At 45.9% G+C, this 18473-nt stretch overlaps 1 protein-coding gene across 4 annotated transcripts in view; it reads left to right on the top strand.

Annotated features, from left to right (window-relative positions):
- Window positions 1–13112, top strand: part of LOC118784644 (neurocalcin-delta A) — a 68592-nt gene extending 55480 nt beyond the window's left edge. For all 4 annotated transcript variants that reach the window (XM_036538995.1, XM_036538993.1, XM_036538996.1 and 1 more), the window contains 4 exons: window positions 3252–3648; window positions 8919–9024; window positions 11451–11571; window positions 13032–13112. In XM_036538995.1, coding sequence (XP_036394888.1) covers window positions 3271–3648; window positions 8919–9024; window positions 11451–11548 — 582 coding nt within the window. In that variant the 5' untranslated portion in view covers window positions 3252–3270 and the 3' untranslated portion in view covers window positions 11549–11571; window positions 13032–13112. The remainder of the gene's footprint in view (window positions 1–3251; window positions 3649–8918; window positions 9025–11450; window positions 11572–13031) is intronic.
- Window positions 13113–18473: the final 5361 nt, after the last annotated feature.

Below are 18473 nucleotides of genomic sequence, written 5' to 3'. Positions count from 1 at the left end.
TGAGAGTCGATCTATTAGAGGGGATTGTGGTCAGAGTCCATTCCACATGGGCTGCGCTGTAATTATGTTGACTGCTGTGAATTGCATATTGACCGTAAATAAAACTCCCCCCTTTGATTTAGTTGATGGGTGTTAAAGCCGTGAACAGTTGTGTGTGTATAATCCCAATTGATTTGTTTTTCTTCTTTAAATTATAATCCGACATCACTTTTTGTAATACACATTGCTTTGTGTATGTTTTCTAAACATGCTGTGATGAATCTCCATTAAAATATATTAAAATTCTAAAAAATGCCTGCAGCCAGAACTGGGTTTCTGTGTCAACAGAGAGGCCCATCATTGTGCTGCTCTCTCCAGCACCGTATGCATTCACCTGAAGCCTCAAATCCTCTCCATCACAGACAGTCCACTGCTATCAGATTCTGGGATGGAGATTTTTGTTTTTTTGGCCTAGAGTGGTGGTTGAAGAGAGATGGTAGTCAAGTCAGAGGTTGTGAGGGTATTTTAGGAGACACGGATATGCTCACTCCAAAGGAATTTGCGAGTTCTTGCAACCATTACTGCACTGTTAAAGCGTCTCTGCTGTGGAATTCAGACCTTTTCTGCCCTCTGTAGGTTAACATGTTCCACATCAATAATGAACTACTGTATCTACCTGTCTTAGAACCTGCATGACTTTTTAATAAGCATCACCTCGGTCGTAATTTCCCATTAACTCGACAGTATTGCCAAGGGTGGCAAGTATGACGTAAACCGAACTTACTGCAAGACTATTTCTCCTAATTGGACCTTCCAAGAAAAATTACAATAATTTTTCAATTATCCATCTGCATATTAAAATTTATTGTGTTTGCTGACTGAATTTTAGACAGCCTGCACTAATGGGTCAGTAGAAATTTATGTGGGGTGCTTGTTAGCCCCTTGGTTCATTATTGATTCAGAGGTAGTTGTGTGCTGTTTAATGGAGCGCTCTTGCTGGGTTAAAACAGCTGAAAGAAACAAGATGTGAAACTAAAGGCAAACGCTACCTTTTCGTAATCAATGGAGGAGAAATGAAATGGTGACTTGCATCACACTCCTCCGGGTTTGTTCAGGCAGAGACTGTGCCTGACATCAGACTAAAATAGGAGACTGCCGTAATCTCTTAGATTTACACAGTACAGAAGCTTAATTAAAGTCATTTTCCAGTAATAGGGCTTTACAGCGTAAATGTTTACTGCGGGAAGCGTGTTCTTCTCCGGACGCTAAGAATAGATGGAGAGGAATGGCTCTGCTTGATTTCTGCCCCTGCGGAATTCTCTGGTTCCACTCAAGGAGCAACTTAACAGTGATGGCATTTACTGTGGCAGCTCAGGTTATGCTGAACTCTTTCTTGACCTCTAACATGGAAGCAACACAGGCATCACTTAAATATTACTTAATATTAGCAACCATGGGTTACTTAATGCCTTCTGCTTCTGTTACGGAGCACAGTGAAACGCTCATCTTTTGTGTGTATCGGTGTCACTGTGAAACTCTACACACATATTATAAAATGAAGCCTAACACTCTTACACCAGGCATAAGGGTTGATGCATTTTGGGTACGTTTCGTCAGTTCTTCTGCTCCTTGCATCCTGGAGAGAGTTTTTGTGCTTTAAGAAATGCACATAAGTGTGTCATTTCTCTGATCACTGACTCTCACAGAACGGCCCTGTGCCATTCCTACTTGAGCTTCTTGAGCAAACCCTTCAGCCTTGGCATTCATTACAGATCTCCACAGTGCCGCCTCTGTCATTGGAAGAAAGTGGAGTGGCTATTCGCTCAAATCTGTCTTGTAAAGTACAAAATTGCGTATTGCTGTAGCGTGACCTCCTCTGTCGGAGAGAAGTAGGGGAGAGAGCAGAGAAACCATCTGCCATCGAGTCAGAAGACTCGGGTCACCTATGAGGTCAGGGCTGTATGTAGCTGACCCCTGGCAGGCCTGGGCTTATGGATTCTGAATATTTATTCCAAGGAAGTGCTGGGATGACACACAACACACGTAGCGCCGCTAGTAGGGTGGAATTTGCTGCAGGCCTCAACATCTAGATAAACAACTGAACGATAAGGCCTGTAATAACCGGAGCCACTGGCTCATTCCTGGGACCAGAGAACACCCGAGTCTTTAGTCCTGGAAGACCTCGGAGAGAGAGAGAAAGTCACTTCCTGTTTGGAGTTGCGCTAAATGTCACGTAACGGCTGAAGCTGAGCAGACGCTGAGGAAACGAAAGCAGTCTCACTCACACCGCTCAGAAAGATGAAAGCCATTGGCAAATACTGTCACTGGCCACAGGCGATGTCTTTTTGAGGGTTTACGGTCATTTCATTTCTTAGGTTTTGGCAGCATAAGAAAGTCATCAAATGTTGTGAAATGGAACTGTTGTGTAAGTTTTTTAGAAGAAGTTAGACATTGGACAAGGGCTCCAGGGACTGTATGATGGGCTCAGCATCATATCACTATAAACTGTGTAGGCATGGACATGTACCAGGTCTGGTATCGTCTAAGCTCAACAGTGCTCCATCCTCCAAAAAAACACTTCACAGGTCAGGTGTGTGCTTTCTGATGTTCCAGGAAAATACCTAAGCTTATTTTCCTTTCATTTATCAAACAATGAAAAAGAAAGCCTTCCCCTTTCACCAGCATTAATGAAACAACGGGAGTAATGTTTGTGGGTGTGTGGGAACAATACAGGAGGAGGCGCTCTGAAAGCTCTGCATGACCAGAGGCCCATATCCCAGAATCCTCTCTGCCTACTGGCCTCACACTTCCAGGCCAGCAAAGCCTCTCTTGCTGTAAAGTTTATCTCCAAAGGCTTGCGTGCTGTGGGTGTAAAGCACAGCTGGCTTTGTATCTTAGAGAGTAGTTTTGCTGGATCACATCTTTTCAGCTCAGTCAGACTGTACCCCAGGAAGCAGCAGTGATGTGTATGCCGAAGCTTTATTGAGCTGTAATTCAGCACGCAGCACGGACAGGAACATGTATACGGTGACCCAGTGGAAATTTCCGTCACCAAGGGAGTCTGTGGGGGATCTGACAGGTCTAACAGCACACATAAGTCTGGTGGAAAGCAGCTGCTGACATTGGCAGAGCGTTGGTGTAGCATTGAGGGAACGTGGGACATTGCGACTTGCATTTGATTAATCACACAAAACAGGAGGCGGGGTCGCCAGCCATCCACCCCCCATCCTCACCAACCTTACCTCTTCTCTTTCTCTTCTCCCTCCCCGCAGCTGAAAACGAGATTCCGCCATGGGGAAGCAGAACAGCAAGCTCCGCCCAGAGGTGATGCAGGACCTGCTGGAGAGCACGGACTTCACCGAGCACGAGATCCAGGAGTGGTACAAGGGCTTCCTGCGGGACTGCCCCAGTGGCGCCCTCTCCATGGAGGAGTTCAAGAAGATCTACGGCAACTTCTTCCCCTATGGCGACGCCTCCAAGTTCGCCGAGCACGTCTTCCGCACCTTCGACGCCAACGGTGACGGGACGATAGACTTCCGGGAGTTCATCATCGCGCTGAGTGTGACATCGCGTGGGAAGCTGGAGCAGAAGCTGAAGTGGGCCTTCAGCATGTACGACCTGGATGGCAATGGCTACATCAGCAAGTCCGAGATGCTGGAGATCGTGCAGGTGGGTGGGAGTACAGACTGGAGGAAGGGCGGGTTTTTTTTGACTGTTAACTGAGAATCGTGTGATGGTTGGCTGTTTTTGTCTGGAATTAAAATGAATCTGCCCAGCAGATAACTCAAGCTATGACACCTTTAACAAACCTGTCTGCACCTTCAAGTAGGTGGGCTAGAATATTAAAATCTTCCATTTCATGTTGCAGTGTAATATTTTGCAGTGTAACCAGATTAATTTTGACCCACTTGCATAGGCACAGACCGCAACCTCTCACTTAGTACTTTGAGTATGAACCAGATTGAAGCAGATTCATTTAGATCAAGTATTTGTTTGCACTGCCAACAACTGCAGCTGCCTCACTTTTATAATTCGGATATGACCCCCCCCCCCCCCCCCCATTTTTCTGAAACATGTCTATAAACAGTCAAATAATGTCTTGTCCGTAACACATTCATAATATTTCAAGCTCTCTGTCAGCGTCAAGGTTTAAGAGCTGCTCCAAAAAAGATTGAACAGCTATTTCTAGGTCATGCAGAATGCTTTGAAGTTTTCCTCTGGGTAACTTGTACAGACTACTTGTTTTAATAAAGAGAGGGAAAGCTCTGAGGACACGTGTCTGTTCTCCGCTCTGTTAAAGCAGGATGAAATTTCCCCACCTAGTATCCCCAATGCTGGTTGGGGCTACGTACATTTACCAGCGGAACTGTGCGTTCTCTAAATAAACTGCGCTCAAAGTGCCTCCAAGAATGCGAATCGGCTTGGAGGGACACTCTGCTGCACCACGGTTTGTCAAAATCGCTTCCTGCTGTCCGAGCTCTCGGGCGGCCTGAGGCAAGGAGTCGCGGCTGGCGCTTCCTGCCCAAACTCTCTCCGTGTAAATAAACGCTCTTCCCGGGCTAGCTCCAAGCAGCCCATTTCCGTCGGCCGGCGGACCCTGTCCCAGTTCTGCTTCACCTCACTCTTTCGGGCAGGAGCCCTCCCTCCGCGCGTGTAATTTTAGAAAGGGGCAGCTGCTCTCGGGCTGGGCCCCATCCCAAGTCCGGCTCTCCCTGCGCGCCGGGGGCCAGCTAATTAGAGCCGGACGTGCACAGAACTGCGCGTGATCCCGCGCTGGTCCAGGCCCAGACTGCTGTTCGGCCTGAGAACCAGGCTGTAACGAACATGGCAACATGAGCTGCCTTGTTTCTTAGTGTCAGCAGTCTATGGTAAGCACTGAGGAAGGCCAGTTACAGTTTATAATCCCGTGGGGCAGCCTGTCTGTAATTAATTTCCTTCTGTGTGGCTGATCAGGGACTGGTGGGGCATAATGTAGCCAGGCCATGCTGTCCTCTCCTTTGGGATTCTCACTCTGTATCTCCAGTGATCCGCTACATATAGACCATCGCTCTGAAGGGGGATTAAGAGCTCCTTATTGGTCGGTTTTCAGTCCAATAGGATACTCGCTGTGCAGCTCTCTGTGAATGATGCAGGGTTGCTGCTAGGCGGCAGTGAGTCATGAGTTTGACTCACCTTGCAGCTTCTCTGCACGTAATGCCCACCTCATCGCAGGTTTGAGACGGATCAGGGGAGTGATTGCTCTGCCTTTATACATCACTGGCCTCTCATCTCCTGAAGGTGGAATGAGAAAAGTTTGGAACATTAACTGTTCCAAAGTTTTCAAAGTAAATCTGCTTTTCCATTTTAGAGATTACATTTATTCCCACTCATTGTTTTGTAATGTGTAGGCCCTCATTTGATTGCAAGTCTCACAGTTGGGATTTATATTTTGCACCTACCCTCTAATTAGAGGAAGCTTTTTTAAGCAATATAAAATGATGACAATGATCATTTAGGGAGCTGATGGTGGTTTATGATGGTTATGGTGAAAAGATGAAGGATTGCAGTGTGCTCTGTTCCACAGTATTGGTGATACAGCAATAGTCAGTCTCAGTGATACAGCAAAAGTCAGTTGTTTCAGTCATATAACAACAGTCAATAGTTTTAGCCATACGGCAACAGTCTGTAGTCTCAGTTATACAGGGAAAGTCAGTGGTCTCAGCCATATGAGGACAGTCAATAGTCTATGTGCTGTACAAATGGAACAAGAAGCAGGTTTTTCACTCTGAAAAGTGTTCTCACTGCACGCCTCTAGGACGAACTCAGGAAAATCTTCTTAAATAATTACAGTAAGAATGAATTAACACAGGCTAATTAATTAAAGCTGTTGGTAACAATGCTGTGTGCATGTCACTGCTACAACACTCTAGTACAATGGTGCAGATGCACTGAATTATTCTTCCCATTAATTGTATCCTGTCTGCTTCATAATGAAGGAAACACATACTGGACACAAATTAAGATTGGGATTGTAGCGAGAGCATAATACCAGGTGACAGCTCCTAAAAAGCATATTTTTTACATGAGGTTTTGAAAATATGTGTGTGTGTGTAACACATACATCTATAGACTGATGCTTAGACTTTGTTCAGTCAGACTCAGGATGTGTGTCTTTCAGCAGGTGTGTCTTTGAGGCGACCCCCCCTGTTAGCCTGTAGGGGTGCAGTGGGATCGCAGAGGGGGTGACCGGGGGGTAGCAGTGCGGACGCAGTGACGAGCCCCTGGCCTCCCTCTGCTTCCCCCCCGACAGGGCAGCTGCTGGCTCAGTGCCAGCAGCTTCATTAATCGGCCGCTCCCGCTTAACGCACTCTCCCCACGGTGCGCGTAAATGCCTGCCAATGTTTACAGTTGCTTTTTGCTGGCGGTGTAATTGAACGTGGCCGAACGTGACCTGACGCTCCTCTGTTTCCTCCTCCATTGATTGGAAGGGGGGGGGGGCTCTCCTCCAGGCCCCGGTGTCTGCTACGGGACCCAGGGCTGATATAGGGAACAAGTCTGAAGGTTCTCACAGCAGGAAGGCTGTCAGTCATTGCACCATTGGTCTGCTTGATTGACACCAGTTCAACCAATCAAGGGATGACTCCAGCACACAGTCTTGAAAATGTAAGGACTAATTGAATCAATCAGTGAGTCAAATCTCGTGTTATAGCTCAAACAAATAAATTGCACGACAAATATGAAAGTATTTCCACACCCCGGGAAAAGGCAGTCGAGAGACCAAGAGGAAGGGGTGGAGTGTGGAGCATTTCATATGTTTGTGTGCATGCATGCGTGTGTGTGTGCGTACGTGCGTGTGCGTCCATAGTGACGAGGGTGAGAGACTGATACCGCAGGCAGAGAGGAGGCGTGGGTGTGTGGGGCTGACCCGTTTCACTGCAGAGAGAGAGAGAGAGAGGCATGAATAATACATCACACACTATCTCTCTCCCTCCACTCTGTCCCTCGCTCCCCTCCATCTCCTCAGAGTGCACCTAAGCCTCTCCCTCACTCTCAGACTTCACCCCACTCTCAGTCAGCACCAAGCCATGCTCGCAAACGAGGTCACAGGAAGTACTTCCTCTTAGCAAGAAGTGGGTGATGAGGGGGTGCGAGACAGTAAGCGAGAGAGAGAGGGAGAGAGATTTGGAATGTGTGCCCATGTGTAAGCTTGTTATGCTGCGTGTGTTCTTGTGTGTTCGCGTGAGTGGGTGCGTGTGCGTGTGCTCCGTTCGGGCCCACGGGGCCTGGTGTTTTGGGTTGCCGAGGTTGCATGTGAGCAGCAGTCTGCATGTTGCTGGAGGCTGAGTTTCATGCTTTATTTTAACACAGCCCTTACTTGAACAAAGCCGATGTGGTGGAAGGGAAGTTAAACACCAGCCATCCCAGATCTTAATCAGCTGCTTATTAAAATTGAACCTTGGAAAAAAAAATTTATCAAGCCCCCTCGAATGACTCAGTTCCGTGAGATGGGGTAAACAAATCGCCATAACAACCAGCGCGGGCTCTAATTCGGCTGTTTTTGTTTCGGATAGTTCCAGTTCTTTCGGCCCCTGGCAACCAATCTAAAATCAGCTGACCTAACCCAAATGCCAAGTGCTACATGAGCAAATGTGAAACTGACCCAGGGTCAGCATCCTGGCACGGCGCTGTCAGGGACAGGAAGAAGACGCCCCCCGGTGGGTGCGGATGTCATTGCCGTAGAGACATTTCTTTGATGGACAGATACTGCAAGACTGAATCAGAAGCGGAAGATATATGCGGGCTGGGGTGGGGTGGGGGGGGGTTCCTAATGGCAGGTAATCAGGCGGCTGAGGAGCCTAGCAGCCCCCGTCGAGCTCAGCAGAGCTAATGGGGAGAGGAGGCCTATTTAAAGCGCAGGCATCCCAGCAATCACGACCAGCACTCCGCCACACGGCTGTCAGCTTTGATTCTCCTCAGCGGCCCACCTTCCCATTAGAGACGCGTCTGCGGCATATGGTCCCACAGCCTGCAGAGCACAGTATAGGGCTGCAGCGTCTGCAGTGCAGGCTGGATCATCGCCCTCTCACCACGCTCTGTGGCTATGTGCGCACACACACGCTCAGTAAGTCTCCTACAAGCAAACCACTTGTTTCTTTGGTTCCTTTTACAGTTGTTTTTTTTTTTTTCCATGCCAGCGTCGCTGTAAATTACAGGGCATTGATTGCACAGTGATATCCAAGCAGCTTCCTTTAGTTCTCGCTCCATTGAGAGAAACAAAAGGCTACAAAGATACTGAACACAATATGGCTGTCAGACTCTCTGAAGCCTGTGTGTGCGTCGTGCAGCCATCGTCATCCAGCCTGCCGCAGCTCCACAGGGAATCTCCACCCTGTTGCTGCGTCTGGTCGTGACTGTGTTCATCTGTGTAGTTGTAGGGGGGGTTCTGGTATTGTTGAGATACAGGTGTTTTCTGAAAGGCTCAGGAGTGATTGTAGATCATCTAGCCAGACTATCTTTTTGTAATCCTCAAATCAGAAGGGTGTTTCTAAGATTGCGTCTGAGTCCTCCGTAACAAAGGATGGTACAGCGATCAGTCTGCGTGACGCTTCGTGCGTGTCTGATGATGATGATGATGATCACCACCTGGGTGATGCACAGAGACCGCTTTGCACCAGAACATTCATCACATATCAGATGAGGTGGAGAGGGGAGAGAAGTGTTTTAGCCATTTGAATTGGGGGATTATTAGATGGCCAGATTGAAGGAGCCTGACTGGATATTGAGGACACTGAGGAAGCCCCCTGTTCTTTGTGATAAGTGCCAAAGGGTTTTTAATGGCAGCAATGAGAGAGGACCTCATCTATGTGCTGATAACCAGAGGGGGGCTAAATTTGAGGTGATCTGTTGGTTCTGGAATAACACAGGGTTTATACACTGCAACATCTTTTCTCTTTCTCAAGGCAATCTACAAGATGGTCTCCTCCGTGATGAAGATGCCTGAGGATGAGTCCACTCCAGAGAAGAGGACAGAGAAGATTTTCCGTCAGATGGACACCAACCGTGACGGTGAGACTTCCTGCTCAGCTGACTCGCAAGGGCTTTGTGACTGTGGCCAGTTTCCATAGAAACCGTGATCCATAAGAGCCAACGTACAGTGTACAAACACAGCTCCTTCAACAGATCTGCAGGAAGTGGGCATCAGGTGTTGATGAAACGCTGCCATATGCATGATGCCTTATTTCCTTGGGGTGTCGTCTGTGGGGATAATTAAAGTGGCGCCCTCTGCTGGCAAAGCTCTGCAAGTAAGCCCCCTCTAAGTACCACAATAAAACTCAAACTGAGAACAGACTTCATGAACCCATTAAAAACTCTCAGCTGTGTTCCCATCGAATTTGTGCTGGTGTTCCTGACCCTGGACCACTTCCAGCAGTGTCAGGGGTCACCTGTCCCTCAGTCTGCCTCTGCAAACCAGCTGTCAGTACGGCCAAACCGTGAAAACCCTTATACATTTATACATCACATATTAATGATTTGCCTGCGTGTAAATTCAGCAACAAAATACCTAAGAAAAATCACCATGCTGCTAGTTTGGTCTGTATTGATTAATGCTACCATACTCAAATTCTACTAAATTCTTATTAAGTTGACAGGAGCACTCACTTCAGTTGTATTGAAGTATAGTTGGACAATTAGAGGTTTGAAGTAGATTGAAATGTGCTCATTTTATGAAATGGGGGGTGCAGGGTCTGCTGTTCAGGTTATTTGTTAGCTACTTCCCTGCCGCCTGAGTGTGCCAAGACATGCACCGCCCCTGCTCAGAATTGCACAGCACTGTTTGTTTGGACCTCAGCTCAGCACACCCACAGAACTAATTATTTAATCAACACACATGCTGAATGTAGACATTAAGGCAGTGGTTTTTTGTTTTTTTGCAATCTCAAGCAGTCACGACTTGCATGAAAGTAGCAGTTATCCACTGAATGTCCTGCGGCTACCTTTACCTCTGTCTTTCCCGCACTGTTCGCTTATGGGAGCAGATCACTCCAGTCCTCTCCTTCAACAAAGTCAGAAAAACGCCCACATACATTCAACCACGTTTGGCCAGCCAGCAATCAGGTCAGACAGCGAAAAACAGAGACTTTACCTTGGAGGTGATGTACAGGTAAATGCCACAGAAAGCACAGGAAAGCTCAGTATCAGTTAAGCCTGATACCCAGGAGGTATAGGGTAACATTGAAGTAAGAGACAGTGAAGTGCTAGAAAACTACAAAAACTTACCAGTTGGTGTGTACCAACGATCACTTACAGAGCTAGCAGAGATTAACTATAAATCAGTCGCAAAAATGTGTGCAAATTGCTGAAATTTACTTTATATACTTATAATACTTTACATATACTTATAATACTTTACATTACATTACATTATTGTCATTTAGCAGCCACTCTTATGCAGAGCAACCTACATAGGTTACAAATTTTATGTATTATCCACTTATACAACTAGATATTTTCTGAGGCCATGCTGGGTTAAGTATCTTTCGTAAGGGTACAACAGCAGTGCCTCAGTGGGGAATTGAACAAACAACCTTTTTGGTTATGAGCACTGCTCCTCGCTACTACACCATACTGCTGCCAAATTTCTGAGGTATGGAAACAAGGCAGTAGAATATTGGTATCTAAAAGGAGGTCACACTGATCTAGGGAGCTACTACCCAGCCAGTTTCACATTGATCTCATGCCAGGTACAGGCTATACTGCAGGCGCAATGATAAGCCTAGCGGGCCTGTATGGCCTCCTCTTATCATTGAACTGTTATGTGCTTATGTAATACTGTAACATTGTGTACCGTAGTGGTGTAAATGCACCAGGCTTAGCATGTCTCCTCTCTCCCTGGCCAGCATCTGAGAGCGTGTCAGGGCTGTGAACCTTAGTGTCATAAAGCCCCTGGCAGCCTGCTGCAAATGGTTTATCTGCACAGGTGGAGGGTTTGCTTAATTGTGTCACCTGTCTTCCCATCCGCCAACACGAGTTCCCTGGAGAGCCCAACAGCAAACTACAGTGTTTCCTCAATGGCTCTGTACTGCCCATATAAACCACTTCAAATCCCTTGAGTGGGGGAGATACTCTACAGAGAAGTCCCCGTGGTAGACAGCCCCAGTGCACTGTGGGAAGTCAAACCCTGCTCTGAGGGGGGAGGGTGGGCTGACCTCCTGGGCTCTCCTGCTCAGGGGAGGAGGCATGTGTTAGGGGGGACAGAGCAAGGGAAAGGGCCGAAGCAGTGCTGCCACCTGCTGGCGAAACAGTGAAATTGACTCTCAACAGTGCTAATAACTGAGCCAGTGGCTTGGATCCCAGAAGCAGCTGTGTATCTGTGCATCTGTTGGCCTCTGCCAGGGTGAATTAACTTTCCAGCGGTGGATTGGGAGATGCTGTCACTTACACACAGTAAGAAACCCTGAGTGAGTGAGTGTGTCCTGTTGTGTGTCTTTCAGGCAAGCTGTCCCTGGAGGAGTTTATCAAGGGGGCGAAGAGTGACCCCTCCATCGTGCGCCTGCTACAGTGCGACCCGAGCAGCGCTGGCCAGTTCTGAGCACAGGGGTCCCTCTGCGCATCGTAATTCACTCTTCTATTTATTTGTCTTTTTTATTTTTGATTTCTTTCATGTGCTTTTAAATCATTTTTCTCCCAGAGCTAGTACCGTACAGAGTGAGGGATGATCTCACAGGGGCGTTTCCTTGGTAATGCAGCCTAGCATGGGGAATGTGTTCTGGGGCCAACCTGGCTTCTTTTCCCTTGGGATGGTCACACCTGACACCCAGAACCCGCCCTTCCTCAGACTAGGTCACAACCGGGCTGAGAGTGCACTGCAGAATTGGACCCAGTCATGATAGAAATGTCCCCTTTTCACCTTTTGCTACATATAACTGACACACTCCCAGATAGTGTACAGCATTACCTATGGCGTAAGAAAGTGTGGGGTTTTAGGTGGGTTCAGTGGATGTTCCCCAGACAGAAGCGTTTGGTGACAACCCATTGACTTTGGAGGAGGAAGGACACATGTGCCCTTCCTGCAGTTCCTACCACTGGGAGACTGGTAGACTAGGTTTCTACAGACTTTGTGGGTTTTGGATGAGTCCCACCTCATTGCTGGAGGATAGAGCTTCTGCATTCTTAGATTGTACTGTACTTTCCAGGCTCCAGGCCCCAGGCTATTGCGCCTAGAATGGTTTATCCTTGATGAAATCAATGAAAATCCAGTAATCCAGTGAAATATATATAGCGCGCTGTTACCCCCGGAGCCATGTGAAGGCAAGGCAGGGGGAGGAATCGGCTGTTTGTTCAGTTCGTTGATGGAATGCTGAGGCTGTTTTTCTACTCCCTTCCTTCATGACGCTCCGTCACCATTGTGCAGTTTTATCAAATGTGAGCCACAGGGCTGCTCAGAGGCAGTCTCAGGAGATGGAGAGTCACAGCAGGCATCTGTTCTCTGTCATGGACATTAAAGCATTGTGAGATGCAACTTTACAGAAATGAGTAAATGTCTGTGAAGGGCTGTTTTAAAGTGCGCTCGCCTCTCCTCTTTTAATCAAATGCGTTTCTTGATAGAGAATTGAAACGCAGGCTGCCATCACTATCGAACACAGTGACACATCTGTCACAGGGAGTGGTCCCTCGATGTCTGTAGTCAGGTTTAGCAGTCAGGCAGGAAACTGCACATCCTTTTGACATGAAGGATGCTGTTTCCCACGGACAGCTTTGACGGGTTATGAAAGAAGCCTCCATTTCTGTCACGTCTCATTTCCCGCATGTCACACCTGCAGAACGTGCGGTTTCATTCTGTGTTCCACGGTACGTTACATGTGGGGTGCTTTCATAGATTAGGGTCCTCCCAGTCCAGGGCCTATGAAAGTGGTCCTCTATGTTTTGCTGTTAGACTAATACACACTGCTGTGAATTGCAGAATTGTTGTAAATTGTCCCCACCATGCTGTAAGATGAGTCAGATTTTCCATCGGTGGCAGGTCCCTCTGACTGGTGTAGCTAACCTCTGTGTTTCCGTCTGCTTGCTTTCAGTGCTTGTTTGGGTTAACTTCCCCCGACACGATGTGGTTGGGTTTGGGCTTTCACCAGAAAAATCCCCCCCTCGCCCTCCCCCTCCCCCTCCTTCCACCCCCCCCCCCCCCCCCCCCCCCCCGGAGAAACTGACGACGACACCTTCAGACAAGCTTTGAGAACAAGGGCATAGGGAGTGTGCTCCGACGGACGTCCTCTCTAGCCTGTCAAAGGAAAACGAAAAACCCGCACATCTGACAAAGTCCTGGCAAACCCTGCGTTCTTCTTTTCAAAGAATAACTTTGGACCGGAGTCTGAGGTCGCTGTTACCCTGCGGTCACACACAGATTTGAGCTTGTTCTTGTATACAGAGAGTGAAGGGGAGAGAGAGAGAGACCTAGAATTTTAGACAGATATATTCTTATACTTGGAGATTCAATTGTGGCGTTTGTCCCACTGAAAGAGATTCATTTTGTTTTTATTATAATTATTATTATTATTGTTATTAATTGTTGGAATGTGTAATTGTTCTTTTGGTCGCTGCAGACTTGATCCATGAACGTTTGTTTATGTTTGTGCTAAGATTTTGGATTTAATTCAGCTATAAAAGAGAGAAAGGACCACGCATATTGCTATGCATATAATTTTGTACAATTTCATTGACGATTATTCTTGCAGATATATCTCCCATTTCATACAAAAAGAAATAGCCCATTCTTACCAGTGTTCTGTCTTGTATCTATTTGCATATCACAGAGAATGCAGTGTTAACATCAGCTGTACTACTCTCTGTCAGTACTCATACAATATTGTGTGTATATACTACGCTTTTAGAAAAGCTCCAAGACAGCACTATTGCAGAACGCAAGGATAAATTTAATTCAGCTTTTTTTAATGCTGTTTAATGAGACTAAATCGCATCCAAAAAGAGGATGTCGGGGAAAATGGAAGGATAGATTTTGATTGTTTCTTTTAATCTTTTTTTTAGAAAAAACGCACACTAATGCTACCTTTGGCGAAGTGCTCATCCCGAAACTTTTTAAAAAGCAGGAGTTGTAGAAAGATTGACAGCACTTTTAAAATCAAACTCAAAGCACGATGACCTGCGCTTTTGTTCTGTTTTAAGCTGAAATTTAGTGCAAAGCAGCAAAAACCTTTACATCAAACTTTAGGTGTTTTTAAATGGTGCATGTGCAGCAGTTCCAGTGTGTTTTTTGTAGTTTTAAAATGTGTGTGCGTGGGGGGGGGTATATAAACAGGCATGTGTATATGTGTGAATATGTACATATATGAGTGGTATACGATCACCATCAGATAACGTGTCAGTGCCTGCAAGTGTTCTGGAAATGTATCCAAAGCTAAATCTAAAGTGAAATAATTCACGTGGCAATAGCACTTAAGAGATCTCCCTCACTTCTGGCACTGAGATGGATGCAGTGTAGTTAGCAAGCATGGACAATTTCACCACACCACTGTCACCACCATTCATATGTGTGCACACACATGCACATGTGTATCCATATATATATGAAGTATGTGTGTGTATATATACATATATATATGTATATATACACACTTTATATATATATAAAGTATTATGAGGGAATGTTTTGGGTGCGTTGCTTTTGTGGAGTGAAGGTTGAAGCATGGCTATGACATCTGTGCTTATTTAACCCCCAACAATGATTAAACACAAATCTGCCATGAACCCTGAACCCTGACCCCTAAACTATGACCCTGTCTTAAACGTTTCCCTAGGGCTAGTAAACTGCCTTTCCGCCAGCACCCAAATTTGGGGCAGGGGCAAGTGACTTCTTCAGGCAAACATAGCTTCTCTTTTTCTCGAATGTAACTGAGGCTCTAAGGCCTAGATCCAGTGGTTTCAGTTACTGCGATATAGTTGATCGGACAAATTTGAATGTTTTTGATTAACTGCTGTTTTGTAAAAAAAAAAAAAAAAAGAAAAAAGTTAAAAGCTTTTAAAAACCTATGAAAATTCAGACCGAAACAAGTTTGCAAGTATTGCAATGATTATTACAAGTTGTTTGCTTTTTACTTTTTTTTTTTTTTTTGAAAATACGGTATCAGGCATAACATTTCTGTATTACACACAAATAGCATCATGTGGTCAAGTGCCAAATATACAAACCAGTATTGTATAAATTTATACTGTACAATTGTTATCTGTCGAACAAAATGTTTGTAATTGTTGCATTTTGTAGATTTTGTATGGTAATCTGTATTTTGTGACAGTGTAGTTTATAAGCATAGAATTCTGTTTTGGTTATCTTATAAAGCAAAAAAATAAGAGGAAAAACTACCTTCGTCTGTGTCTTTTGTGCTTGTTTGCTTCATTGATCATGATACAAACTGAGGGTGGACAGGCCTCACAGTGTATACGCTGCGGCATGCTGCGCTAGGGGCCCAGTCGTGTGTTCGCTGGGCACAATCCACCCTGGTTCTCCAGCAGTCCCCAACACATCTCGCAGTCCTTGCATGGGTCCAGTGACAAGCCCACCTTTGAAGCTCGCAACCTCGTCAGCCCAGAATATGTGGTGATGTCAGCAGCCAAGCCTCCCTGTGGTGCTACCCTTGAGAAGTGGCTCAAGCTAAGTAGCGCTTGGCTAGCTTGGTTAGCATCTGGCTTATCAGCACCTGTAAGGCAGGCCTGAGCAGTGCCAGAAGCAGTGTTTAATGGGTTTGCCATTGAAAGATCAATGAGTGCTGATTTGTGACCGCACTGAATGGGTGCGAACACTGTAGAGAGGTGATAACTGCCTGCTGAGTTTATTTCCTTATAGAGCTCATTGTCATTGGCTAAGGCCCAGACCGGCTTTTTAAATCAGTGGTAACTATGGCAACACGGCACGCCAGACAGGCTTTCAACACATCTTTGGTGGCGCTTAATGCACTAAAACCAGTTTGCCAGTAATGCACTAAAATCTGCAGTTTACTCGATATCACAGAAACTATTTTAAATTGTAGCTCTTATAATTATATTGATTTGCTGAGTTTGTTAGCTGATGTGTTTAAAAATCTGTTAAAGTCATACTGAGACTTAGATACTTGGAATTCAGACAGCTTTTGTTTTTGTTTGAGCGGTAGATACGAGCGAAATGTGTTGAAGAAATAATCTGTATAATAGTACAAATCCAACAGCACATTTCTTTCACTAAAAACCTATAGCAATCAAAATTGTCAAATAAAGATCAGTATTCATTTAACAGCTCAATCAGACCTAATTAAATGAGAGCTCAGCTGGAATGAAAACCCAGGATCTCTGTTGAGAAACACTGATTGAGATTTGGCTGTTACTCTGGAGTCTTGAATAAATCTTTTGTCGGGCTTTGAGTCTGTCCACTTATTGTGTGGGTTAAATACCCAATGTAAAATTTATACATATCCACCCCTGTTGGCTGCCAGGCATTACTCTGTGTAGGCATCTCACACAGGTGGTGGGTGAGATAAGATTTCTGTCCCCCCTCCCAACAAGGGCTCTCAGACCATTGGATGAAGGGCAGGTCATGGTGCTTCTGGTAGAGTTAGAAGGCAGGTACAACATATCCCATTATGACCAGATGCGCAGCTCATGTGTTACTTGAATCCTCTGTCTAGGAAGTTTGGGTCGGATATGGGAGGTTCCGGTGCTGTCTGCTTTCCTATGCTGAACTCTCAAGAGCCAGCAAATTAAAACTTTTGTAGCGTCAACAATGGCAGAGACAGAATTTTTCAATGTGACACGTACCCAGTTGACTGTCTGGTCCATGTATTAAGAATCTGTGCAGCAGGGCTGTGGGTTGGGCATGGGCACATTCCTCTGCTTTAATCCCAGGGGGCCCCCAGTGCCCAGAAAACTGTGCAGGGGCCGCTCTGACGCACAGAAGAGACCACCGGCTTTGTGTCGCCTGTGACCTGAGCCCAGAGGAATGCAGGGGTGAGCCAGTGAAGGCTGAGCTTCTGATAGCTGACTCACAGGAACGGCTTCTGATGTTACTTTTCCAGGCAGCCAATCAGAGGAGAGTGACAGAGGAACTGGCAAAGGAGTGGAGGGGTGGGTTTCCCTCCAAAACAGGCCTTGGTGAGATGGTAAACTTGAGGACCTGCAGAAATCACAAATTCACATTTTGTGTCTGTACTTACTGTCACAATAATTTCAAAATAAGCCTGATTTCTAAATGTAATTTTCTGCGACCCCATGGGACCTCACAAGGTCTCTTTATTGAAGATCCCTCAGTATTTATACTGATACCATGACCACAGGATTCATTGCAAAAGGGAGAAGGCTAGGAAATGGGAGCCTGTGGACATTGCAAACCCCACAAGAAGGAGCCCTCTCCCCAGAATGTGATTTTAAGTGGCATCCTGACCACAGGGGAATTGGACAGAGAGTGCAGTGACCTGTCAGACTGCTGATGGCTTTCAGCTGGGACAGCCTGACCCAACAGAGTCCCATCTGTCTGTGAAGAGATAAGGGCTTTTCTTCTCCAGCACATTTCCAGCCCAAATTAAACTCCCAGAAACAGCAATGAACTTTACTCCCAATATTAAAGTCTGATACACACACTGATAGCAAAACTGCCAGCAAACTGAACTTCAAACACTAATTTACACCTCCCAAAGGCTGCCTCTTCTAAAGACCACAGGCTCACTAATCTTGACAGTAAGCAAGTAAAATCCTGCTGCTAACAGGCAGTTGTATAGTTGCCTAGATAGATAGGCAACTAAAGGGAAAGGCATGTTTAAAGGGAAGGCATGTTTAAATTAACTAATTATAGATTAAACTCATATTTTTGGTTTGTTGTGTTCTGTTTTTAAAAGGTGCACACTAAGCACAGCTGTGTAAGGACTAAAATGAGTACAGGTGTGGAGAGGCAGGGGCTGAAGTGCTTCCAATTAGAGTGGGGACGGACATCTTTTAGTCTGATGCATAATATTACTCCGTGGATAAAAGCCAGTGGCACACTGTTTTCTGATAGAGCGCCAGATTCATTTTAAGTCTTCAATTTCCTTATTAAATGTAAAAGGTGAAGACCTCATATCAATGTACAGTTAGTATACTTGATACTTGATATGTTTAGCTATTCAGTAAACCAACCGACAGCTTTTAAAGGAATGTGTTTCTCAGGTAGCATACGCTGTTGAGTCTGGCTAGCTTTGTGGTGTGGCGCGTTTGTCTCCGCCAAACGATTATTTTTGATTGCGGCCATATTCTGCAGAACGAACGCCCGCGAGATAAATTAGGTCAGACAGGTGCAGTGTATTACAGTACGGGACGTGCATAAATGGAAACAACGTGTCAGTAACGCAGAGGCTGCACCAAAACTCGAACCGCTAACAGCCTCCTAACGGGTGGGCTGCTCGTCCCATTTTAGATCACCTTGGTTGGGTGTTCTCCTCGCAGCTTTTAATAGTCAACACAAAGGTTTAAATGTTTTTTTTAATGACGTGTGGTTCAGATGTATG

The sequence above is a fragment of the Megalops cyprinoides genome, chromosome 10 (genome assembly GCF_013368585.1).
Source record: "Megalops cyprinoides isolate fMegCyp1 chromosome 10, fMegCyp1.pri, whole genome shotgun sequence".
Lineage (NCBI taxonomy): Eukaryota > Metazoa > Chordata > Actinopteri > Elopiformes > Megalopidae > Megalops > Megalops cyprinoides.
This window is presented reverse-complemented; position numbering and strand designations above follow the sequence as displayed.